Here is a 26,782-nt window from a genome sequence, read left to right as displayed (position 1 = left end):
TGAAGGAAAACCATCTTAATACCATGGAAAAGAGGACGAAGCAACTGAAGTGGTAGCCTTATCTCTTCTAATAAAATCTAAGTTTGAGCATGAAGCAAAAAGTAAAGTTCTAGATCAGCCAAGAAGGGAGTTGAAAAATATTTCAAAGCAAAAGAAGCAAATGATAGAAGAGTGGAATCCAACCAAAATATGAAGCAGAGCTGCAGCAATATTCAACTTACAATTAACCTGAAAAAGGTCGATGATCAAATTTCAGTTGATTGTAATGTAATAGAAAGAAACAGTGAATTGTGGAGATATGAGCGTGATCAAGAAAAACTTGCCTTGGATGTTCTCATTAATTTGGCAAGAGCAACTATTTAAGTGTGATTAAAATGAAGGAAAAGATTCTAGGTCTACTTTAGAGGATTTGCATAATTTTATTGATCCACCTGAATGAGGGAATAAAACACTGGACTCCTCTCCATGAGAAGACTGAGATTGGAAATTTTTGTAATGACCCAAAATTGTGTCAGAGAATTCCTAGAGAAAACCTTGATGACAGGTCTACTCTCCCATATGGAAGGGAACATTGTCCGATTCTTCTGAACTAGGATGTTCAAAACTATTCAAAGATGCACAAATAATGCAACTGATGACTTTCACCCAATGAAATGTTAGCAACTTCTTTAGGGAAATGTTGGTGGCTACTGCAGACCATATATTCTCATGTTTTTTATATCTTGGGCTTTTCTTTATTGACACTTTTTGACTGCTAGAAGTGGGCAATGTGGTGGGAAAGAGCTATTGTTTTTGGTTTTTCTTATTTAAGGTATAATAATGCTCTTTTTAGAGTGGGAAGAGTGTGGGAGTAGTAGTAGAGGATTTTGTTTATGGAACAAATCTTTGTGATTTGTCTTGTTCCCTTTCTTAGAAGATCAATGGGAAATACATGCTACAAATCACTGTTGTTTTAGCTATTTTCTATGTCCATGGCTGTTTAATATTAATCTACATTGTAAAGTACGGTCTTGGGATGTGCACTCCTAGATTGGGTTTTCTCAATTGCACCCAAGGTGAACACTATGGGTCCTCGCCCATAGACCCATAGTGCACTTAAGAGTGCTTGAGGTGTATCCTAAACATACCCATGGTGTACCCATAGGGTACTCATGGAACATGAAAAGAAAAGTGCCCAAAACTTCAAAAAATAATTTTTTTAACCTTTTTTATTAGGAAACCCTAAACAGCCCATATCAACTCTTTTCACCCTATAACAAAACACTTTTAACTTTTCTAGTCTCTCTACTCTCTCTTGTCTCATTTTGGCATTTTGAAGAGCATCTAGTTTTTTCAAAGGGGGTTGATCGAGGAGTGTTATATAGCTTGTGAAAATGAGATTTAAGCATCTAAGGCAAGCATTTAACCTTATTCTCTAACCTTCTAATAATTTTTTCCAGGTTTAACTATTTATTATAAAGTCTTTTTTAATCATTGTTTTGAATTTTTATGCTTGCATTTTTAAATTTTTTTTATAATATAAAATTGTGTGATTTCCTATAATAGCAAAATAAGATTGCAAGAATGGCCATTAGTTCAAGTTCAATAGGTGTGGGTGCAAGTTAAAGATTTACAATTGATAAAAAATCTCCTTGACGGAGAGATACCACCATGATTGAATAACTTTGAGGATGTCTTTGGAATTGTAACAAGTGTAAAGTCAATTTCAGGAGCTTGTATTATCTAGTGAAACTCACTTTTTTGGCCCTTCTAGGAAAGGATTAGAATGTATCATGGGCTAGATAAGATGGGGCCACCTGTCGGACAAATAGAAGGATACCTTAGAGAACAAGAAAATTGTGACAATATGGCTGAATGAGCAACACCAAGAACTTGTCCTTTTGCAAAGAGGAAAAACAATGACTTTACCTATAGATTTTGTAATGATCTCCGAACATCTTTTCTTGTAAATACCCTTTATGCAAGATAGAAGTGAGAATTCCTATTCTTTCCCACAAAAGAGGTCTATTTGAGAAGGCACTTAAAATGGAAGCAAGCAATATTGCAGAAGAAAAAATTACATATTGCATCTATATCAATGGTCTTCCTTTCAACATAGCGAGATCACCATATTAGTGGGAAATAGTGTTAGCAATCAATAGTGCATCTCCTGCTTGTTACATCCCAAATTTTGACCTAATTTAAAATATAGCCGTTGAGGTTCACATGAAGTCAGTTGACAGTTAAATTGTTATAATCCTGCGAAATGGTAAGATAGTTAATTTTTATAATTATTTATCATGAATTCATGGAATTGAATAGGCGGTTAGCCGTTATGATTATTTATGATTAAATAATTCGTTATGGTAAATTGTTATTATATTAAGGAATATAATATAATCGTGGAGAATTCCCTTGCAGAAGCACATCAAAGGGGGGGAACATTGCCAAAAAGGAATTGGGCATGGAGGGGTACTGCCATCACTGAGCAAATAGGTACAAGCCCTGAACCACCTGGGCTAAGGATAACGAGTAGGTAGGCACGAGTGTAAGTTGAACGACCATGAGCTAACTTATCACATATCATTCAATAGTAAAGAGATTACTAAGCATGAGTAGAACGAGTTGTACCTTTGTATTTGTGTTGTTGGTTGGAGCCTTCTGATGTATAATCATGTCTTATCATATCGACGTCATGATACCTACATACATGTATATGCATACATACGTAAACCAACTTTAAATATGTGAGGACGTATACGCATACTTGATATTTGGCGTGTATGAAAGAAATACATGGTTGGGTTTTACATATGTACATGTATATGCATACATACATATATAAGTATCTATAGATACCATGATACTAAATATTAAGACAATATTTTTTCTTTAGACCTTAGCGGTGGTCTAATATTATTTCATGCATAGCAACCTTTCATATTCTGTTTTTATTTCCATTGGCCTTATAAGTTGAGATGGCCATTTTAATTATTTATGCCGATGACTCCTTGTTGGTATTTTAACTCCTCCACCGCCACTCTTTTCTTGTCTTAACGTTCTTATAACTTCTTCTTTCCGTGGCTAGAGAAGGGGGTCTCTTCCCTTCTAAATGTTCTGAGTTCACATTTGATTTGCAAGGCTCAAACCCTCGGCAACATGGATTACTTCTTTCCTTGCATCGATATTTCTCTAAACCTTAGCCGTAGTTCTTACATCTATTTTGATACAAATCATTTCCTACATTTTGAGTTCATGAGGACATAGAGTAATTGGAAGTGCTTGTCGTGCATCCTGGTTTGATAGAACATGGTAACGAATTGTGTGAAATGACTTTAGGCGGAGTAGATTATGGTTTGCTTTGATTTCTTTTATGTGGTCTTTGAAAAATATGCATCTAATGTGAAGCCTTTTTATGGATCGGCAGTACAGACAACCACCCACTAGGTGATTATGTAAGTAAGACTTTATTTCTTGAAGCTGTGATAGTGAATCGGATTGTCAAATTTGATGGTAAACCTTGGTTCAAATCTGACTAATGTTCACAGGAGAGTACATCCCTTATTTTTAATAGGAAATACGACTATTTGCTGATTGATTCCTGCTTAGAAATTATTCGCATAATGATACATATTTTTGCTTAGTCAATCTGTGAAATATCCTCAGAATAAGGACCTTTATTCATTAGTCTGTGAGTTAAGGACAACAAGTAAATAAGATGCAAGAATAGTTGCTTCATAATATTGTGAAAAGTCTGGATAGGACATAAGATTTGACTGTGCTTATAAAACAGAAAGAACACTTAAGAATGCACCCAAGAATTCATCCAGGAGGGCCATCTTGGCTCAGATGAAGGGTGAGATGAAAAGCATTGTACCATAGAATTATTTCCTGCATGAAAAGAAAAGAACCATTATTAATAATAATTGCAAGCTCAAAGAAAAAAGATATTAATCATCAAGAGTCAGCTCATGGTAGTCCAATATTCAATTCCTTATGCTTAGTCGAGCGGTGGGAATGATTCCCTAGTACTAGAATGCTCAGTGTTTGGTTAAGTTGTTCCATGTCTCCTTCTGGGTAGGGAGGGCCTTTCTAGTTAGAGATTGTGTGGGGATAAGTTCTAGTCTGAGGTTGGGTGGTTAGGCCCTTGACAATGTTTCCCCTCTCCACGAGATGTCAAACATGTGTCAAACAAAGATAAGCTATGCACTCAATTATTTGTCGGAACAGGTATTATCACTTTTATGATGTATATGCAAGAAGGTAAGATTAATTGAGTTATTTCATCGTTATAGTTATTTTACACTTAGATGCGAGAGATAGATTTATGGATTGTCTCTCATTTATAAGAATATCAAATATGAGCATATCTTCTAATCTTGTGTTATTGCCACAGTTAAGCAATCAGAAGGAAAGGAATGATAGAGTGGTATCTGAAGCCCTAATTTATATAGTGGTATTTGATGCTCTAAATGATCCAGTGGTAATTGAAGCCCTAAGTGATACAGTGGTATCTGAAGCCCTAAATGCTCCAATGGTAACCGATGCCCTAATTGATACACTGATATGTGATGCCTAATTTTATATAGTGCTATTTAATGGTAGTCATTATATGATATTGTTATAGTGGTATTTGTGGACTAATCTGGGTGATTGTAGAAGCATTTTTAAAATGATTTATTGGTTCAAATTCTATGGTATGTAGATTTTAATTTCCATAGAAAATTCATTTATGGTATTTCAATTCTTAGTAAAGAAATTTTGTTTAACTGATTTTAACTATCAATTCTCTTTCATATGAACAAAACCGATTTAATTGTCTTCCTATGAAAATGAAGTAATAACTGTATTTCTTTGAGTACGTTAGTTGTTAATTAAGAGCTTGGGAAAACTAGTTGTTACACTGGTTTCACAAGTTATGGGTATGAAAAGGTGTGCACCACCTATTGGGAGCAAAGAAGAATTTTGTTGAGATATCACTGAAACCAATTAGAGATTCCTGGGTTAAATCGAGAGTTTCTATTGTTTCCAATGGATAGAAATATTGGCATCCATTTATACATGTTACTATAGTGTCCCCCAAAGGAATGATGTTTTGGAGAGCAGTTGATTGTGAGGGGAAAATCAAAGATGTGGTGCTTATTTCTAAAAAAATTATTGAGTACACAGAGATGATGGGTCATGGAAATGTAGTCCAAGTCATTATAGTCAATATAAAAAATTGTGGGGTTGCAGGTGCTTTGGTTGAGCAAAGCTATGAGCAGATTTTTGGACACCATTCACCAAACTTAATGATGGAAGCAACTAAAACTCAAGTAGAGTGGGTGAAAGAAAAATAGCAAGAAGGTGAGGATTTCTAGATCTTTGTGACAAGCTACCATATGTCACACGACACTTCCAAGACTTTATCAAGGTTGGAATTGTTAAAGGTAAATTTGATTAATTCATTTAATTCTATATTCCATGTTTAATATGTATACAATATTTATTAGCATTGTATTTACATATTTTTAATATGTTATTAACATGATCATTGATTGTTGAGACCTAATTTGCAACTCATATAGGTGTTACGAGATAAGTTTTGAAGGTGCAAGAGGCATTGGGTGCAATGGTTATTGTTAAGGTTTCGAATCACTGCAAATGTAGTTGTACTTCTATATACTGTATGTGTTTTCCAAGTGCAGATCTGAATGTATATATAGGAGTAGAAGAGACATTAGTATTGGTTATTGTAAGTTAATTGCCATTTAGACATTATTAACAACAATATGTGTGTGTGTGTAATTGACTATTAATCATAGGGGATCAACTCTAGATCAATTCAATCTGACTGAAGCTACGAATCAGCAGTTACTAGCAACCACTAGGGTGTTTAGCAATAATCAATTTCCACGAGGGCCTATCAAGTTAAGCCATTGATTGTGGATGACAATATGCAGACTCATGTAAAATTTTTTGAATTTCATTGAACCTAGCATGGGCATGCTTAGGTTTTCTGATATAGATCCACAATGTTTGGGGGAAGTTTAGGGTGACATGGACGAAATGATAGAGAAAATAAAAGTCACAATAGAATTAAAGGGAATGAACCCAAAGCAACATTTTTCAAAAAGGTAGAATCAATAATTCTTCATCGTTGGAACAAGATGACTATGCTATGGCACCTCCTTGCATATGCACTATCTCCCAAGTAATATAGCTCTTTGGTTCTTTGTTTTCTAGGAAGAACTACACCATATAGAGATTCTAAAGTTTATCTTGAGTTCAAACAAGCATTTTCTAGACCCTTCTCAAATTAGAATTTGGCATGTTGATATTAGGAATACATCATAGTCCTTGTGGTTTAATGACAAATCAAAAAAGGATACTCATTCATGGCGGTACCTCCATGATCAAGATTATTTGTTCCTCTAACCTTTTGCAAACAAGATTCTATCATAAGTTTGTTTTAGTTTTTTATTTTACCATTTGTATTGTAAATTTTAGTAAATAATACTCCATTTATTTTGCATTACATTCAGGTTACAAGTTCTTCTATCAGCAGAATGGAATTGAGTACATACTCATTTATCCACTCAATAACCTGTAATTGGTTGGCTGCAAAAAGTAGAAGACTTGGTTTAGGTCCATTCAAATTTGCATCTTCTATTATGTAAGGAACACGAATACAAAAAATGGGTCAATGAAGCATTGAGATGCAACTCTTGAGTGAACAAACTTGGGTGCAACTATTGAAGGTTCTTCTAGTCACTGTGGGTGATGATGAGATACCTACACATGACAAATCTAGTGCTACAAGTATTATTTTGGAATCAAATGGTGCTAAACTAGTAGGAATGTATGATGATCTTCATCTAGATCGTTATGATGATTGATGATGATAGAAAACAATTATTATTTTTATTATCAATTTTGTAATTGTAATGACTTTCATTTGATTCGTGACCCTAAACATATATGATATATATTATATGGCATATGACATGATATTGAAATTTTGAACAATCAATCTCCATTTGATAGTTATCTTTTGCATTTGGCATTGATCAAAGAGAAGTATCATACAATCAAATGTATTTAGTTTTACAATTCTATATATTTGGAAAAGTAATCATCATCATCATAAGTCATAGCGAGTCTAGTAAGATCCTCAATGATTGCATCCAAGTTGGGGCACTCGGGGGCTACATCCCAAAGCTTCACTCCCACATCCTTGTAGTTTGGAGTCTTACTAATAAAAGACATAAGTTTATTTAATATACACCAAATCGTCACCTTTATTTTAACCCTTTAAGTTATGCATTATTGAGTAGATAAAGGAGTATGTACTCCAATTTCGTTCAGAAGCATAAGAACATGCAACCTAGATAGTTTTCACAAAGTCAAAAATAAAAATGCTAAGTAAAACATAGAATGTTAAGTACTAACTTGTACAATACAAGTGGTAAAAAACAACATACCTATGAGAAGATCTTAATTCCAAGAGGCTGGAGGAATGAGAATGGTGAACCATGGAGGGAACCCCCACGTGTTAGCTTCCATTTCGTATTGGTTATTAATAGTTGTTGGAGTATGATTTCTTCCTGAGGCAAATAGGCCAAACAAGGTGAATCCATAGTGGCAAATCAGAGCATAGTCATGATAGACATGATGAAATCCAATACATATTGCACTATGCTCCACGGAGTTTCCGGGACGGGGACGTTTTAGGGGACGGGAACGTGTTTCCGGTACGGGTACGGGTCGAAGCCAAAATTTAGGGGACGGGACCTCAGGGGACGGCTATAAAATATAGGGGATTTTAAATTTTTTATATATGGAGAATTAGACTTCTTTAGAGATATATTTCTGATATGCATACCATAACAATGATAAATCATAACATTGATAAACCATTCACCATAGAATACATGGAAATTGAAAACTATTAAGATTAGAATCAAAATGAGAATATGATATGATGATATATCCGAATATCGCATACAATTAGCAAAAATGCCCAAAGGCTCCAAGTATCAATCTATCATCATCATGCATGAAATGAAAATCAAAATGACACAATGAAAGTAAATACTAGAAGTGTAAATGAGATGTCCAACTCCATAATAATCAAAAGCAATAATGTATCTGAGTATCTGAAAAGCAGAAAGCCAAATATATGGCTGTCCTCTAGGAATCTAAATCTCTATCTAAATCAAGATCATCATCAATCTCATCCTCTGAATCACTGGCAGGGGTAGGCAGAGGGTCCTCATCCAATGGAACTCCAAGCAGCCCTGGGGGTGTGTTATCCTCATCAATCTGCAATGCATCCTCAGGATTAACATCCCAACGTAGTGCTGGAGTCTGTCGATACTCAAGACTCTGTCGCTCCTGTAGTTGCAATACACTATGAACAGCCACAAGCTTCTCTGATCGTCTAGAGGTAAGGTTGTTCCTCTTGACCGATTGAATGAAGCTATATGTAGACCAATTCCTCTCTGCAGCAGAGGAACTCGCAACCTGTGAGAGAAGACGGGTGGCAAGGGCTTTCAGCTCAGGTGCATCTCTACCATGCCATGTCCACCATCCAATCGGGTCCTTTTGAGCTAATGTAGCTCTATAAGTCCTCGCCTCTGGTCTACCAAATGTTGGACCACGAAGATTGGCAAAGTCAAGCCATTGCCCTCGAATTTTTGCAGCATCCTCTGCACTATACATTTTTGAAAGGGCCTTGAAGAAGCCGTCCTTCACCTATATTGAACAAACAAAAATCAAGAAGTGAGAACTTAGAGTTTATAAACTTTACAAATAAAATAAAATATTTAAAAATGTATTATAAAATCAGAATTCTTTAATAAATTAAACTCACCTCCTCATCATTAGATGGAGGCACTCTCCCAGGCCTTGGTGCATACCATTTTGGATTGACTGCATAGGCTGCCATATGAAGTGGGTTGTTCATAGTGTTCCACCTTTTCATTACAATGGGCTTAAGATGCTCCTCATAGAACTCCAAAGTAGGTTCCTTATCTTTAACAGCTTGCTTGATCTGCCCAAGCATGCTATCAAAAGTCTCATAAATCTCTCCAAGGCTAGGAGAGTCAGTATCAGCATATCTAATGACCTGCACAATAGGGTCAATGAAGGAGCAAATGTATCTGCAAATGAAAGAAAATTGCAAGTGAGAAACATAATATGTTAAAAAAATCAGCAAGTGCTTAAATCAATTTTTTTTTTTATTAAATCAGCAATAATAACAATTATGATATCCACCAATTCTTAAGTTTCTTACCTCATTGTGGTCCACCAATTTTCATCTAGGATTCTTCGTTTGACAAGTCTTCCATCTGGGGTGCTTGATTCATGCCATCTATTCCACTCTGCATTGACCACCATGGATTGTAAGGCCTCTTGGACCTCAAGCATCCTCTCCAACAAAATGAAGTAGCTAGCATATCGAGTCTCCACAGGCTTGAGGAATTCTTTTTTGGAAAATGTCCTAAATAATGCAAGAGATGTGTGATGATTGCAAATAAACATTTGCACGTCTCTAGCCTCAAACACCATAGTCTTTATCCAATCAATTTTCCCAAAGTCCTTCAAGGTGTTACTCAATGCATGTACACAACATGGGGTCCAAAAAATGTGTCTATAGGTGCTCTCTACTATCAATCCAGCTGATTTACACACACGGGCTGAATCAGTGACTACTTGCACAACATTTGAAGTCCCTACCTCTTCTATAGCATCCTTCAAAATCTGAAATTGGAAGGATGCATCCTTCTTTTTTCCCGAACAATCAATGGCTCTAAGAAAATAGGCCCCTGCTGTACTAGTGACAATAAGATTGATGAGTGGCCGATGTTTGATATCGGTCCAACCATCCATGATAATAGAACATCCATCACTCATCCATGTTTGCCTCATATCCTCCATCAAAATGTTTACTTTTGAGTACTCTTTGTCAAGGATAGTGGTGCGTAATTTAGTCTCTCCTGGTGGTACAAATGAGGGACCAGCAGCATAAATATCTTTGCACATTTGTTTATAGAATGAGGAACGAGAAACATGGTATGGTATGCCATGAGCAACAAGAAATCTGCCAATGGACTCTTCAGCTCTATCTTTTGCTTGTATGTTAAATAAATCAGCCACATTGGTATCTCTCTTAGTCTTGGCCTTTACCTTCCCTTTACTAATAGTGTTAGTGGGAGTCAATGAGGGTGTGGGTGTGCTACTCATAGGACCCCCGGATTTCAATAACTCCCCCTCCACATACAACCTATTGGCCTCAAGTTTTTCTTCCTCCGTAATTTTTTTGCAACCTTTCACCCCTTGCCCACCTATCCATAAAAGATGGCAATACACTCTTGTGTAGCTCCCAAAATAATGCTTCTTACATAAATGACACTCCCATTCCCTACTACCCCCCGAATTTTTCTTCTTATTCTTGTCTACTTTTGTGGCAAATTGTAAGAGAGGTTTCTTAGGGTTGAATGGGCCTTTGGCATATTGTTTTAAGGCTTTGGAAGGGCACTCAAATGGATTAGGCATTGCATCTTCCATAGGGACATCTACATTAGGCTCATCAATGGCTGCCCTAGGTCTTTTTCTTGGTCTTTGTAATTGTGACACTTGAGTTTCTTGCATGGCAACTTCCATGCTATCACTACTTCCCTCACTCTCACTGCTGCTCATGTTTTTGCCTTTGGATTTTACAATGATTTATAGTATACTACTACAAGTTATAGAAAAAAAAAAATTTCAATGTTCCATTAACATGCCCTCTTTATGTCATTGAAAAAAATGAAAAATGACAACAAACAACAATGAATTTTGAATCAAACAAAAAGAAAATAAAAAACATACCTGGAATGAAGTAGAAATGAAGGCAAAACTTTCTCTTCCACCTCCAAAACACACTCCTCTTTTGTTGTTGTTGAATGTTCAATGTTTTCCTCTTCCTCTTCCCAACTTGCAAACAACTCCAAATGAGCAATGAACTCCAACTTTAACTATTTAAGAAGACACATTAGGGTTAACAACTTAACATTCATGTGGGCCCTAGGCGGAATAGAAAAGATTAATTTAAAAAAAAAAAAAACCATTTTTTTTAACTTTTTTACTCACCCGCGGCCGGCTGGAAAATAGGGGACGGCGTGGGCAAAAGGGTACGGGCGAGGGACGGGAACGCCGTCCCCGGTATGGAAATCCGTACCCAAGTTTCCTACGAAATTTTTTTTTGCGTTTCGGGGACTGTCCCCTTTCCCCTCAAAAAGGGACGTCGCAGGGTACGCCCAAAATCCGTACCCGCGTCCCCGTTTCGTACCCGGTACGGGTACTAGGGTACAGAGGCAGGGGACGCGTCCCCGTGGAGCATAGATATTGCACACAAGACCGCCAACTATCATCAGAGACCATTGTCTTGACCTTTTGGGCCCTCTTTGAATGTGAAGCCTTCCATATGACCCATTGGTTGGGAATTACCATTTGCCTCAATGCCTCTTACACCTTGAGAAGTCATCTCATAACAATAGTATGAGATGCAAAGGGTCTAGAAACCCAAGTTAATAACAATATGTCAATAAATATAAAGAAAATTTACATACAAATTGATAATTGAACATGAAATAAACTTATTATAGATTATAAATTAATTAAATTTAGTAATTACCTTCAACAACTCCAATTTTGAGAAAGTTATGAACATTGATTGACATTTAGTGATTTTTCACAAACATCTGGATCTCTTCCCACTCTTAATATATTTGTTTCACTCAATCTATATGAGTGCCAATTTATTACATCACCAAGTTAAGGGAGTGTACAGTGCATGGTGTCCAAAAATGTGCTCATATTGGCCCTCAACCAAAGCACCCGTACACCTACAATTTTTGTATTGTTTGTGGTTACTTAGACCACATTCTCACTACCCACCATCTCGATCCAAGAATTTTTAATTGGTTGAAGGGAGCTGTCTACATTATTCCTCTCTCTTTGCAACAAGGTGGTACACACCTTTTCATACATAGGACTTTTGATACTAGCCGGTTCACTAGTGATTGCTGTCACCATTTCTGTCCAAAATGGTGTTCTCACCAAGTTGAAAGGAAAACCATTAGCATAGAGAGGCAATGCCTAATTTTTTCTTCAGAAATGTTTGTTGCCTCCTTATCTAGTGGACCTCTCTTACAGGTGATATATTGCACTTCATCTTCCACTTCCTATGTAGGAAAAAATGGATGTTTGCAGGCTGCAATTGATTCAGTGGGTAAATGCATCTTTTTCCTTCTAGATGGACTAACATATTAAGTTTTTTTAATCTTTGATCCAATCTATCAGCCTCTTCTTGTTCTTTAACAAATCCTGCTATTTATGTAGGAGACAACACCTTCTAATATTTTCTTTTGCACATTCCCATCCCTTTACTAGTAAGACCCATAAAGTGAAGTTCAACTCAAGAATATGAGCTATTTTTTGGTTTATCGCCACAATAATGACACTTCCAAATATATTCCCCACCTCCTGCAACCTATAAAATTCTTGTGATATGTCTCCATAAAGGAGATGTTATCGATTTTGGATTTATTAGTTCCCCACCCATTAAACTTTCAGTGTCAGCCATTCTTGCAATCTGATTTCTTGCTATTATAAGAAATTAAATAAATTTAAATTAGGAAAATTTTTAGAAACACAAGCATACAAGTGCAAAAATATTAAAACAGAGTGTTAAACTTGTTTATTTATTTCTTCAAAATAATTGATTTTTTTTGAAAAATTTCATCACAAACTTGAGAAATTCATCAAAAACTAAAATAAAATCATTATAAGACTCACATTTAGATGTTCAGATCTACTTTGTGGAAACTAGTGGCACCCCACAAACAATCCTTTTTGAAAATAATCACCCACCCTTGGAAATGCTAAAATGAAGACCAAATGAGAAGAGAGAAAAATAGCAAACAAAATGATATGTTAAAACAATGCATGGCCTCTTTTAGGGCCATTTCAGGGATTTGTGGGGAAATAATAATAAAAAAATCTAAAAAGTACATGTTTTTAGTGATTTATTTTTTTACAAGTTTTTACAAAAACAATTCCCCGTGCATACAAGTGCACATAGGAAGCACTTTCGCTCCCTATGGATGCACTATGATGTGCATCCATGCACATCGCAACACATCCACAAGGAGAAAAAGTGCTCCCAGTGCATGCCAGGGCGCATCTCATACTAGCATCCGTGCCTAGATGAATCCGAACCTCCATTCAGGCCTCAAACCTGCACACCCAGTATCTAAGGTTATCTAGATAAAAAATGCTGTTGTAATCTTCATGAATATGAAGATCAATGCATAGTGAGATTTACGTGAAAATTTTACCTTATGATTAGGTAATTTCCTTGTGTAACCCAGTTCAATTAAGAGAAAGATAAGAAATGAAAAAACTTGTGTGTACCTTTTGCAGAAGAAAAAGTTATACCTTACCAAGATCAAGTACATTATATTAGCCAAGTAATATCTAAAACCAAGACTAGATCTACAGATGATACCATGCAATTGTCAAGCAACCAAAACTAAGCATCAGATTGCCTGGGTACTATATGAAGATCATTAAGAAATTCACCCACGTTGTAGATCCTAGAACCAATCTATGGAAAACAGTTTGGAAGGACTGAAGAGCTCAAGACCAGTTTCTATTATATATAAGACAATTATTGAATATGTCAATATTACAAATCCCAATCCCAAAGGACGTTTTTGTTTGTAATGAATCTTGATGCTTACTTGCAGGGACATAAAAATGCTTTTATTGCAGGAAAAAAAGCAATTGTGTGAAACCAGGAAGCTTAACTAACTCACAAATATGGATTTTGCAACAGATACACATGCCTTGAAAATGCAGATGTGTTGATTGATTAAGAGCAAGTTCAAATTGCAGACTGATAAAGGTACCAAACTTTTACAAACCAAAAAAATCTAATGATGATCTGCAGATCATCAACCCACATGAAATGGACACAACACAAACTTCTTATATTGATCATGAATAAAATATGCTTGTTTAAACAAGATGATCTAAAAACTGAATTAAATAACTACTACCTAGCCAAATATAATAGTCTTCTAACAACAACTAGCAATGTTAAATTATCTTACATTCTCCCCCATAATGAACATTGTTAAAGAACGTTGTTTGATTATGAGCAAGTTCAAATTACAGACTGATGAGTTTACAAACCAAACAAATCCAATGGTCTGAAATACACACCAAAGTGCAGAACGCAGTAGTTTTCTATATTGATTATGAATAGATATGTTTATTAACACTTAAAGAAATAAAAAATGAATTAAAAAATTGTGACATTGCTATCGGGATTGAATTAAGTCACTTCTACCTAATCAGTGATAACTGTCTTCTAGCAACAACTAACAATGTTTATTATTATACAACTGATAATCAGAGTTTTAATTTAATCTTTACCCAAGTGTAAATAAACTACAAGAAAGATAATGGTTGGACTTGCTTAATGAATACAAGTTTCAACTATAAGTCTATATGTAACATATGGACAAAATGGACGCATTTTAAAGAGGGCACATCTTAGAGCTATTAGGATTACAAAAATGAATCTCCCAGATCAGGTTATTAGAGAACCAATCCATGATAAAAAAACAACAAAAAATAAAAAGCAACCACTGATACAAAATGATGACACATTGATTGCAATACTATAACATGTGCAAGCATGAAGGATGTACTCTAGAATTCAAAAATTTATATATAATATTTTTGTCAAATATATGAACTAGAATCCAACATTTGTTGAAAACAATATAAGTTTCAGGAACTGATGTACCGTACAAAGAATCCCAAGAAGCGAATAATAAAAAATATGAACCTCAAATGGCTTCTTTTAGCCACAAATAATGTAACACACAATATGCAGCCTGTATTTGATGTCACTTTTAAGAATGGAATCATGCAGAGCTGTTATAGTTCTCTACAACATTCCACAATCAGAACAAATTGTCATTTCATTAAATTTGATAAGGAGACTGCTAAAGGTCTTTGGTAGCTAATTATCACTGTAGATATGGAAAATCAAAAGCCTATATTCAGTGTGATCCATCCTAGTCCAAACAGTTGATGATGAACTGGACATATTGAAACACTAATAAAAGAAACTTTTGAGTTGAATGAATTACCAAAGAAGATTTTAAAATGGTATCAAATACTCACTTCATAATCCCAAAAAGAACTGCTTGGAGATTCAAGGAAAGCTAAAATTATAGTTCTCTATCAGACAGAAACAAAACTGACGAGCAAGAAAATCAGGCTAGTAAAAGATTGCTGTTGATTTATATATTCAAACAATCCACAAAGTGTATAAAATAGTCCATCTAACTGAGACTTGCTTTTAAAAGTGGATACTTTATGTTCATTTCAATGCAGAAATTCAGAAAACCATATAGGAGTGCGCCAATATACCCTTATATTGGGATACTTCAAACAATAGAGTTTGCTTTGGATACAACACTTTGAAACATTTGGGATCTCAAGTTACAGAGTTCTAGAAAAGAGAAATTTTATGAGATAAAATGTTATGCAAATTTGTACAAGATAGAACATGAATTCTGAGGTTAACATATAAGTATTCTCCAACGTCTGGAGGATTGAAATATCCCAAATGGATATCGACCTGCTTTCTTCCTCAATATAATATTTAGAACTTAAACATATGAAGTTGCATTATAAACCCATAATATAAAACTGTAGACTCTCATAAAATACCTTGAAATATGCTATTGCATTATACATTAGCAATACAATAACCAACATTCAAAATGTCCACTCTTAAACACAGTTTTATAGTTAGATTGGAATATTAAGAAAGAACTTGTAAGTACACGCGAGACACCTAATGTGACATCTCCACAGGCAATGGGTTTGCATCCACTGTCTACTAGCACAAGGGTTACATCCTCCTACTGGATGAAAGCTGAATCTTTCCAAATAACTCTCACAAGAGAGAAATTGAAATTTGAATCATAAACCAAGCATCCCTCACATGAATGAGTCGCTCCCTTTTTAATCCTCAAAGTTGTGACTCTTCGACTCCCTTGCTGTCTTTCATCTTATATCTCTTTGTCACTTTTAACCCACTTTATAATATTAAATTGACCCTTTATAATTTTAATTCATGCTCTTATAGTCAATTTTAAATTATGCTCTCATAATCAATTTTAATATTATATGAATATGTCTTTAAATTTTCTAATGTCCCAAAAAGGGGACATTACAAATCTTCCCTCCTCAAGATTGCTTATCCTCAAGCAATCAGTACTAGGATCCCATATGAATTTGCAGTTAACTCTGTAGCCCAATCCGAAAACAAATCCTACCACACTACGAAGCAAGGTGTCACAATGCAACCCATCCATCAACCAGATCCCTGGATCCCATGTTAATCTATGAAATATCGCTACATCTATAGGTTGTACAACTCTGATCATCATTGCATTCAGTCTCAAACTATGTAGAACTACAACAAAATCCTCAAAATGCCATAGATACATACGGTCAACACCTGGATCCCAAACCATCTCATGTGCATGTTCAACCAGAACAACCTGACGTGTGCTACCATCATATACTAGAAGATTCCTAGTCTAACTAAGAATCACACTCCAATTGAGATCAAAAGCACAACTGTGGTCAAATAATGGTGGGAACTCAACTGTGTGCCAACCAACTCCTGGAAACATTACGAACAATGGGAATGTTCCTCCTGGATCCCACAAACAAAAGGGCGATTCACCTTCCCAACTATTTGTACTATATTACTACTTTATGCCCATAATGGGTGGAGTACTCCAATTGCTCAACTGCCACAATGCTGCTCCTCTCACTGTATGCACTCTAGCTATATTGCTTGCCACACCTCTATCCTAGGATGATTCGTAATTAGTGTTATGTCCCTTTGTCAAGGCAGCAACCTCTTGGTTGCAACAGATATCAATCTGGAACTCTTGACCAAAATCAATGAGTGTGCCATCATCAGACTCATATAGTGGATTCTCCATTATCCAATCAGCATCTACTTCAAACAAAGGGTTGTCTACAAGCTGAATGTGATCTAAAGTTTTGGTACGTGGTCTTTTGGGACAACTATCCAAGTTATAAGTTTGTTGAATGCTATCAAGTTCATTGATTATTTTTTGGAAAAAATCTTGCCTCTCTTTATTCTCATGCTCTCGAGAATGATTTGTGATTCTAGCCTGATTTTCTACTTTTTGAAAAGCAATTTGCATATCATCCAATGCCTTATGAGGATACTTAAGCTCCCTATTGAGCTCCATAATCTCATTATTTCCTTTACTCAACTGATCAACATATATTCCAACAACCTTAAGAATATAATCCTTGTCGGAAAGCAAACATAAATAATCTGATTTCATAGATTCAAGGGTTGTTTTGACTACCTGCAAATCAGTAACAAGTCAATCTCCTTCCACTCCCTTTTGAGCCTTCCTATAGAGATCCTCAACCATCCTATGAGTGTTGTCATAACGTCCCAAAGATGCCACAACCATGTCTTCACTAACCTTAAGCTGGTTCTTTAAGGCATGCATTTCATTATTGTCATGTTGAAGCGGCTCATCAACTTGTAGTGTCATCTTGGATTGTTCCTCTAAATTTATATCATATGTATAAAAAACATATGGTTCATCACACAAAGACTCATACATGCTATTATTTTGAGTACAACTGGCCTCATCAACATGTTTGTCAAAGCTAACCTCCAAATCACCAACGTAAAAACTTGTACGTTCCTTATCCACAACTGAAATCATCTTATCTACATTTTTCCCTACGCTGGTCTGAATTTCTTTTGCCTCCTCTTCATTATTACGATTTTCACAAATAGGATCGGGTGTAATAGTGTCCTCACATGTCAAGCAAATTTGTTCCTGCCTCATAGGAATTCCTTTAACTTGTAAACCCTTCAAGTTCTTCACTATTAGCTACAAAAATTTCTTTAGCACCACATCATTGTAAGTTGTTGTAGGAGATGTTATTCGCATAATCTCCTTGAGACAAGAACCAACCACAAGATTAATTTGTTTATTTGGGTACTCCATAAACTTGGGCTAGATCAAGGTCACCATTGAAGGTTGTAAAGCCCAATTTAAGAGTCTACAATCTGCCTGCTCTACATTGGTCAAATAAGTGTCTATCTCTTCCAATTTGGAGAGAACATCATTTGAAGATTCCATGTATTCTAGTTGCAACCCAAGGACATATAATTGACCCAATCGTTTTTCTTTCTGTAAGTTTCTCTGTTGTTCACCATTAAAGATGTCAATGAATTCTTTTCAGAAAACCCTATGTTTCATATTTTCCATTTTTGAGAAGATTTGTTGGAAGCTACTATGTAAGGTTGATATTTTGTATTTCTAACTTCTGAGATTGACGACTAAAGGTACTTCCTTGTTTGCCTCTAAAATTTCCTTCCCCATGAAGAAAATCAAACAGTTTTCCTTACCTCTAAGGTTGTGAATGTTTATCTGTTTGCAAAAGTCGGATCTACAATCTATATAAGCACTCCAGATGTAAATTTCTAACCTCTAGTTGGCAGCTCCAGCAGAATAAAAGAGCCAGTCTTTTCCTAGCACTGGAATCGTTGGTGGATGACATTGAATCTTCTTCTCAGACTTATCGCATAACCAAACACATTCTACCGAGCTGCAAAATTGACAACAATTTGATGTCTACTTGCAGAGTTTTTGAATAGATTTCGTACACATCCTTCCTTGGTAGATGTCAGAATATAATTCTGTTTGTTTAACAGGTAAACTTATAATCGACAAGATGGTTGTTGGAGAAATCGTTTACCCCCCTTCCACTTTAACTCTGCACAACAGGTATATGTAATGTCCACTCCTTCAGGCTATGCTACGAGCGACAAATTATACCAGATGTCTTCCTTTCTTATTCATCACTTGTATTTCAGTTACACAATGGTTAGTGTCATCAATTTAAGAATGATCGTTAAGAATCAATTGCAAACATATACAGAAGAAGTATGCATAATTAAACTCAGATTTATATATTTTTTAACAATGTTCCCCACAACTGATACTGTAATAGGCTCAGTACAAGAGAAGTGACCAATGAATATACCAAGCCTGTGTTGAACGTTGAGGCATATATTTTCTTCTGTCTAGAAAAATTAGAAGTAATGTTTTGAACATTTGCATTGTACAAAGTGTCATTATACAGACCTGATCAATATAACTAGCGCTTTGTCACCACAACCGATAGACCACCAAGCAGTATTTCCAACCTCGATTGATTTTCACAGAAAATATCAAACTTCAATGCTCACAAGGTGTTGTTATGACTGAAGAGGCATTACTCCTCTATGGCTTCCGTTATTCATTTTGCTAATGATAACCTCGATGGGCATTTCTAATCACTATTTTATTCTTTTTCAAACACTAAGGAATTGCCTCATCATTCTCAAGCAATGTCATTAGCTATACCTTTGCAAGTTTTAACGATTCCCTGCAGAATACTCCAAAAATTCCACCTGTAGCGTGCCAAAATCAATGAGATTGTGCATCCTGTCTGTAACTCCTGCTACATGCGACGTTACCTCTCCTAAAATAGACAAGTGTCGAGATTTTTTGACAAACAATACTTTTGGTCTTCCGATGCTTGGAAAGCTTAGAAGAAAACAAATTTAGTTGCTATTGGCTCGATGTAAAGCTTCCTCCAAGCTAGCGCGCAGATGCGAAATGGAATTCCAGTGTTCGACCAATTAATGGGCTCCAGACTTTGATATTCCTTCAAGGTAACGGCTCCAAAGTGCGAAACCTTCTCAAAATTCCAATGTTATCTGGCAGAAACGTTAATCACAATTGAAATCATTCCATATAAAGGCGTTACAACATATGTATTCTGCCTACAGTGTTCCTCTGCAACTGATTCTTCCTATTGTGGAACTCCGAAGTCATTACCAACTCTTATAGCTCATCTTCAGTAATGGCAGTTGTCCATGTGTGTTCCCAATTTAAATGAAGAATTGACATGCAGCTGTCAAACGAAGATAGTTCTCTATTCTAGAAGTTAAAATGTCTCCATGAGAACTTAGCTTTGCTCAAGACATCGTCTATGAACCAAAATCCCAGAGAAATGTTTGCCAGTGATAATGGCTCCCTTCGCATTGTTCACAACTAAATTTCCAAACTTGCAGATTCCCGTATATTCAAAGGATTAAAATCTTCGTATGCACTCATAGAACCACTCTGCAATCGAGAATGATTAATAAAATGGTTCTCTCATTACTGTGCGATTGTGCACTAGTCAAATGAACTTCCACAAATTATAATAACTCCCTACGTGAACCACTAAAATATCCCTATTATGTCTCCCTACGATTCTTCGTGACCATAAATGTTATGTTGCACTCCCCTATGCAGACGACCAAGCTCGTGACTATAGGTTAGAATATTTCCACTTACCCTAGTAATTATCAAAATGGTAAGAATAGATGATATATTTGATTAAAATCATTCTATCGTACTTCATTGTGAGAGGAGTTTAATATCCTTGATTTTATTCCTTAGTATGAGAACTAGCAAGCACCCGCTTCTCCTCTTAATCAATTTGCAAAACTTAATTGTGCCTCCTTGGACTCTGCCTTAAGATTTTAATCTATATTTCTCACGGCCCGACACCGAAAATGTATGGCTTGATAAATTCTATTTTTAACGAGGTGCTTCATCCTTGCATGTAAAGAGTATTTTGTTATAAAATTTCAAGCTCCAACGTACTGACGTCAACCATTACAAATAGATTCTGATATCAAAACTTTGTAATTTTGACTCCATAAATTCTGATAAATTTTTTTCTCTGATTAACTTTTAGTTTCTGAAGAAAATTCTTTTGATAAACCTTATACAATTTTTCCAAAACCTGCACTACTTCTGCAGATTTGTCTACCAATGCATGATATTGCATCTACCCAATAGGATGGCAGGTTTAAGGCTCTAATAACACTGAAATATTCCAAATGGATATTGACCTGCTTTTATCTTCAATATAATATTCAAAACTTAAACATATGAAGTTGCATTATAAACCCATAATATAAAACTATAGATTCTCATAAAATACCTTGAAATATGCTATTGCATTATACATCAACAATACAATAACCAGCATTCAAAAAGTCTACTTTTAAACATGGTTTTACAGTCAGATTGGAATACTAAGAAAGAACCTATAAGCACACGTGAGACATCTGATGTGAGGACAATGGGTTTGCGTCCACCGTCTACTGGCACGAGGGTTTACGTCCTCCTGCTGGATGAAAGCTGAAGCTTTTTGAATAACCCTCGCAAGAGAGAAACTGAAATATAAATCATAAGCCAAACATCCCTTGCATGAATGAGTCTCTCCCTTTTTAATCCTCAAAATTGTGACTCTTCAACTCTCTTCTTGTGTTTCGTCTTATCTCTCCTTGTCACTTTTAGCCCATTTTATAATATTAAATTGACCTTTTATAATTTTAATTCATGCTCTCATAGTCAATTTTAATATTATATGAATGTCTTTAAATTTTCTAATGTCCCAAAAAGAAGACATTTCAAAGATTTCAAAGAATTTTGACAAAGCAGCTTAAGCCAGCATTGAAAAAGTGCAGTTCATTCTAGATCTCGGGGAGAGTCAAAATGCACACAGATTTAGCTGTACACACACATCTTTGAATTATCTATTGTGTGCTTATATGTTCATTGAAGAAATATAAACATGACCAATTCACATAATTGCTCTGTTCTCCGCACAGGTTGAACAGGGAGAAATCTTAAAGAGTTGCTTCCTTTTGACAGGAAGCATATTGAACTTTCTAGACGAAGTTCCAAGTAAAGGTCAAATAGGAAAGTCATCGATCAGAAGTAGTTGGAGGTCAGAAATATAGATTACGAACACACTTTTCTAATTTTAGGGCAATGCTTCCTTGAAAAACTAGTTTTGGATGAAGTAATTATATTATCATTGGATGGCGAGATTCCCAAAAGGGTGTCACAATCACTCATGTTTACTAGATTTGTGATATAGGATAACACGTGCCAGAAACACATAGCAAAATGCTAAGGAGAAGAGAACTGACATTTGTGACAACCTGAGTACTAGAAATAACAATGCTCGAAGAAGAAGGGACACAAAAATGGGAAAGATCTTCACAGGATAGCATGGGAAAGATTAATCATTTTGGTATTGAATTACTAGGCTTATGCTGCCTATACAACATGGTTATATGCAATGGTATGGAAAAGTGGCCTAAATCAGGAGGCATCACATGCAAAAGACACAATGGACAAAGTGTTGTTGATTATGTTATATGCTCGCAAGACTCTGTCGCAAAGATAATTAACTTTGAGATAGAAGATTGCCCCATAGAGTTAAAATCTGATCATAACCCCATCTTGATAAGGGTGACTACTCACTTTAAAGATCAACATATTGTTCCAAAACTTTTACAGAAGAGGAAGATGATTCCGACTGGCAAAGTTTTAATGACACAAGAAAACCACGATACTTTTCAAGACTCTCTTTTGCAGCTGTCTAGGGTTCCGGGAAACCATCTAGAGTCTGAAAAACAGCATTTCATGGACAAGGATAATCTTGTTCTTACTATCATTAAAGCATTGGAGGAGTGTAAAAAATCTAGGGCCACAAAAGAAGCCAAGAACACTTTTCCGGCCAGTCCTTGGTTTGATGAGGAGTGAAAAATGGCAAAAAGGAATTGGAAAAAGAACATGAACAAAGAAAGTAGAAAAGAGTTTGATCAACTGATTAAAAAGAAGAAAGAAGAGTATGTGAACAAGAGAAGAATAGAGTTGATTAATCTTGGTAAAAACAACCCCAAAAAATTTTGGAAAGAGCTTCAGCGGAGAAAAACTTAGATAGTGAATAACATAACAGGAACCAAATGGCTAGAATATGCCAAGACTCTCTACAAATGTGATCTAAGAGAGCATAGTACCATGGAAACAGAGACTACAGGGGAGTTATTCAGTGAAAATGATATTATTCAAGGCATTAGGAGGTTAGTTGCTGGTAAAGCGCAAGATATAGATGGGCTACAAGCGGAATACTTAAAATGGGGTGCTGAAATCCTCACACCACACATCACTAAGATTTTCAACAGTGTCAATAGAGAAGGTTTCCCTGTAAAATGGACTACAAGTGTGGTGATCCCACTCCACAAAAGTGGAGATATAAACAATCTTTCTAATTACCGAACCATCATGATCAATCCACTATTTGGCAAGTTATTTGGTAGTTTGGTAGAACAAAAAATCAGCAACTGGGCTGAAACAGAAGGCAAACGTGCAAAAGGGCAAGCAGGCTTTAGACCGAAACACTCTACTATAGATCACGGCATCACTCTCAGGCATTTGATAGAGAAAGTTTGGGACACTCCGGGGAACGAGGCTTTTTGTTGTTTCGTGGACTTTAAAAAAGCTTTCGACACAGTGCCACGTAATAAACTATGGGATAGAATGGTAGAGCTGGATGTCCCTAAAGAACTTAGGTCAGCGGTTTACAGATTATATGAGCAGGTCAAAGCTAAAATTAGAACGACAGAAGGGATATCAGAAGATTTTGACAGCAACATCGGGGTTAAGCAAGGGTGTCCGCTTTCTCCAACACTATTCGGGCTCTATATTGACAAGTTAGAAGAGTGGATAAACAAGACCAATGGTGAGGGGGTGCAGCTGGCCCACTTCGTGATAAGATTGCTCTTATATGCAGATGATCTCATAATTCTTGCTAGAACAGCGAAAGATTTGAAAGAGCACTTGAAAGTACTAGAATTTTTTTGTCATGATGTAGGAATGCAAGTTAACACTAGCAAAACCAAAATTATGATCTTCTCACTAAAGAAGAATAGGGGCATACAAGACAAGTTTCTGTTTGAAAATAGCCCCCTTGAGATTGTGGAAGAGTACAAATACTTGGGCATCGATTTTCATAACAAACTCAACTGGGATACTTGTAGATCGAAAAGGATCCAAGGGGGCTGGAAGGCGTTATACTCTTTACAAAACAAGTGCAGGAACGCAGAATTATGGGATTGGACGACTATAAAAACTCTGTTTGGTTTGCTGGTCACTCCGGTTATTCTATACGGATGTGAAGTGTGGGGCAGTAGTATGTCCAAACAGAAATGGCGGCAAGTAGAAAGAATTCAAAAACACTTTATCACATGCAATCTTAAAGTCAAGACCACAGTTCCATATGAAATCCTTTTGGCGGAGGTGGGTTCCTTTCCATTAGAAGCCGTCGCATTGATCCGAATGCTAAGCTATTTAAAGAAAACCTAAGGTCTGGAAACACATCGTTGGCCCAAGTTGGTAATAGAGGAAAAACTTGTGAGGCGGAAAAGCACATGGATGAAACAAAATGACAAATGGATGCAAAATGGGATATCAACATCCAAGCTTGCTCGGATAACATTAAAGAAATAAAAAAGTTTGTCAATGAAAAATTTCGCAATATTCTGTGGACAAGACACATAGGGAGGAAAAAATCTTATTACATTAAAGAATTTAATCCCACTTCTAGTCATGAAGAAAAGGCCTATGTAAGGGCACCTATTAACTGGAAAGCAAAAATGTTGATGGCACAAATTAGAACTAGTTCACATCAGCTGCGATGTGAAACTGGTAGATGGCAAGTTCCAAAGGAAGAGTGGGAAGACAAAACATGTTTATTCTGCAATATGGGAACAGTGGAAACAGAGCAACACTTTGTCATGGAATGCTTGGCTTACAACGACATCAGATCTGGTTATACAAAAATTCTGCAGAACAAGGACTTCAACTATTTATTTGAGGAAGATCAAGTAAAGGGAACAGCGGATTTGATTATCAAAATTCAGAGAAGAAGAGACAAGTTAACCAAAATTTTGCAACTGACTAGTTTGGCTCCTGACTCGGGAGGGCGATTGCATGGGTCCCATAGACTACTTTAGTCTCGTGGACGTCATTAAAATCTATCATATCATATCATATCAAGAACTAAAATTCAGAATCACAGTATTATAAAAGCTATTCAATTTATTTTGTTCAATTCAGGCCTTCACGCATATATTTTCCTAGACCAAGATGATGGTGCTCATATTCAGCTGGGCTTGACAAAATCGCATGGAGTGCAAAAAGAACATAATGAATCCACTAGTATCCGTAGCAGAGTACTCTCTTGCATCAAGGAGCATGGGTTCTTCTTTACCATTCGTAAAACGGATTAGAAGACATTATGAAATCAATACTAGAGTCGCAGGCTGTAAAACCACAATAATGTATATAAGCTGCAAATTTTCTCTGGACACTTTTTCCTAATTAAAAATCAGGGATAAGGAAAGAGTGAATCTTACAAATCTGCATCCATCCGTAACTGAACTTTCAGTCATAAGTTTCACAAACTTTGGATTCTTTGTTTTGATCAGTTTCAAAACTTCTGCAGCATATCTGTTGGAGCTACTTTTATTTTTGGTTCGAGTAAGAGCATTTTGTGTCTCCTCAACATTCTTAAGTTTATTTTTTCTTCCTACGCAAGAGGTATTTTGCGTTTTCCTAACCTTCAGCTTACTTTTCTTTTCTGTGCAAGAGGGCCGTAACCGAGAAACTCCGGGTCTCATTTCAAGTGCAAGATCTGAACCAGCAAGGAAAAATTTCAATACACATGAGAAAAAAAAAGTATTTAGTCATACATGAATTTTCTGTTAATATTGCGTAGAGTATACCAGGTTCCGCCAAAATTTCTACCGCTGGATTGCATGCCACCTCTAGCTCTGTGTTTCGTTCCTCTCCGGCAGTTATAGTCATGTCGTCTTCACTGTTCTCCTCCTTAATATGAATAATTTCGAGACAAGCGCATGATTTCTCCCCATGATTGCAAACCTCGGAAGTAATTTCCTCTCTAGCACACTGTTTTTCATAGCCATCGGCTCTAAAAATTTGCACGATAAAATCATTACGAGTGACATGTCTGAAAACAACAATATCTCCATCATTCAGACAGTTATCAGAAACAAATTTTCCCCACCCATTTCTGAAATTTGCAAGGCCATTTGTTATACACAGTTTTATTGGCCACAAGCAGCCATTTAATCCGATAAGAAGGGCATCTTTACAGAGCCCATCCAGCATTCCACCTACAAACGTCCATGGTATTTCCTGCAACATGTAATTAAATTCACTACTAGCTTGGTTTTTTTTTAAATACCAGAAAACAAAATTTGTGTCCATCAACTTACCAAGAAAGTAGTAGAGTCGCTGGTCATAACCTTAAAGAAAGACAACGCATTCGAATTGAAAAGCAAAGGACGGTGGTGAGCTGCACAGACAACACAGCATGTTCTGCATGCACGCCCATCAGTCTTCATTCGCGACATTACTCCAAACTGCAGCACCAAAATTCATTCTCTGATAAACAATGGATGAACTCAATTTCCATTTTTCCTTCCGTGGGTTTGATGAAGAAAAGTGAAGGAATCATGATGAATGAAAGTGGGATGGGACATGCGTATCGCAAATTTGCCGGTCACGCCAATCAATGTCATTTTAAGTGAAATTCAATCAATGATTGATGGGGTCCTCATTTTTTGCCACATCTCCCTTATTCTCTTCTACAACCTCATTCTTTTTATCTATGTGTTTATCTATGTGTTGAAGGCTGGTGTCATAAATAATTAGGTAAGTACAAAATATGAATTCCAAATTGTGTCAAACTTTGTATA

The 26,782-nt window shown here is 36.1% G+C and overlaps 2 protein-coding genes across 2 annotated transcripts in view; both read right to left on the bottom strand.

The window, feature by feature from the left end:
• Positions 1-26,490, bottom strand: part of LOC149539423 (B3 domain-containing transcription factor VRN1-like) — a 33,225-nt gene extending 6,735 nt beyond the window's left edge. Inside the window, exons 1-3 of the mRNA XM_089800662.1 lie at positions 26,300-26,490; positions 25,787-26,219; positions 25,418-25,695 (exon numbers count right to left, since the gene is read on the bottom strand). Of these exons, the coding sequence (XP_089656788.1) occupies positions 25,418-25,695; positions 25,787-26,219; positions 26,300-26,437 (849 nt within the window). The 5' untranslated portion in view covers positions 26,438-26,490. The remainder of the gene's footprint in view (positions 1-25,417; positions 25,696-25,786; positions 26,220-26,299) is intronic.
• Positions 8,036-11,075, bottom strand: LOC149539424 (uncharacterized). Its single transcript, XM_089800661.1, has 4 exons — positions 10,834-11,075; positions 9,257-10,699; positions 8,834-9,122; positions 8,036-8,715 (listed from the first exon to the last, which is right to left on the bottom strand). The coding sequence occupies exons 2-4, from the start codon at positions 10,660-10,662 to the stop codon at positions 8,152-8,154; spliced, it is 2,259 nt and encodes a 752-aa protein (XP_089656787.1). The 5' UTR covers positions 10,663-10,699; positions 10,834-11,075; the 3' UTR covers positions 8,036-8,151.
• Positions 26,491-26,782: the final 292 nt, after the last annotated feature.

Source organism: Cupressus sempervirens, chromosome 9 (assembly GCF_028749045.1).
Source record: "Cupressus sempervirens isolate cs-2001-9-10 chromosome 9, ASM2874904v1, whole genome shotgun sequence".
Classification (NCBI taxonomy): Eukaryota; Viridiplantae; Streptophyta; class Pinopsida; order Cupressales; family Cupressaceae; genus Cupressus; species Cupressus sempervirens.
Note: the sequence above shows the minus strand (reverse complement) of the source record. Positions and strands in the feature narration are given on the sequence as shown.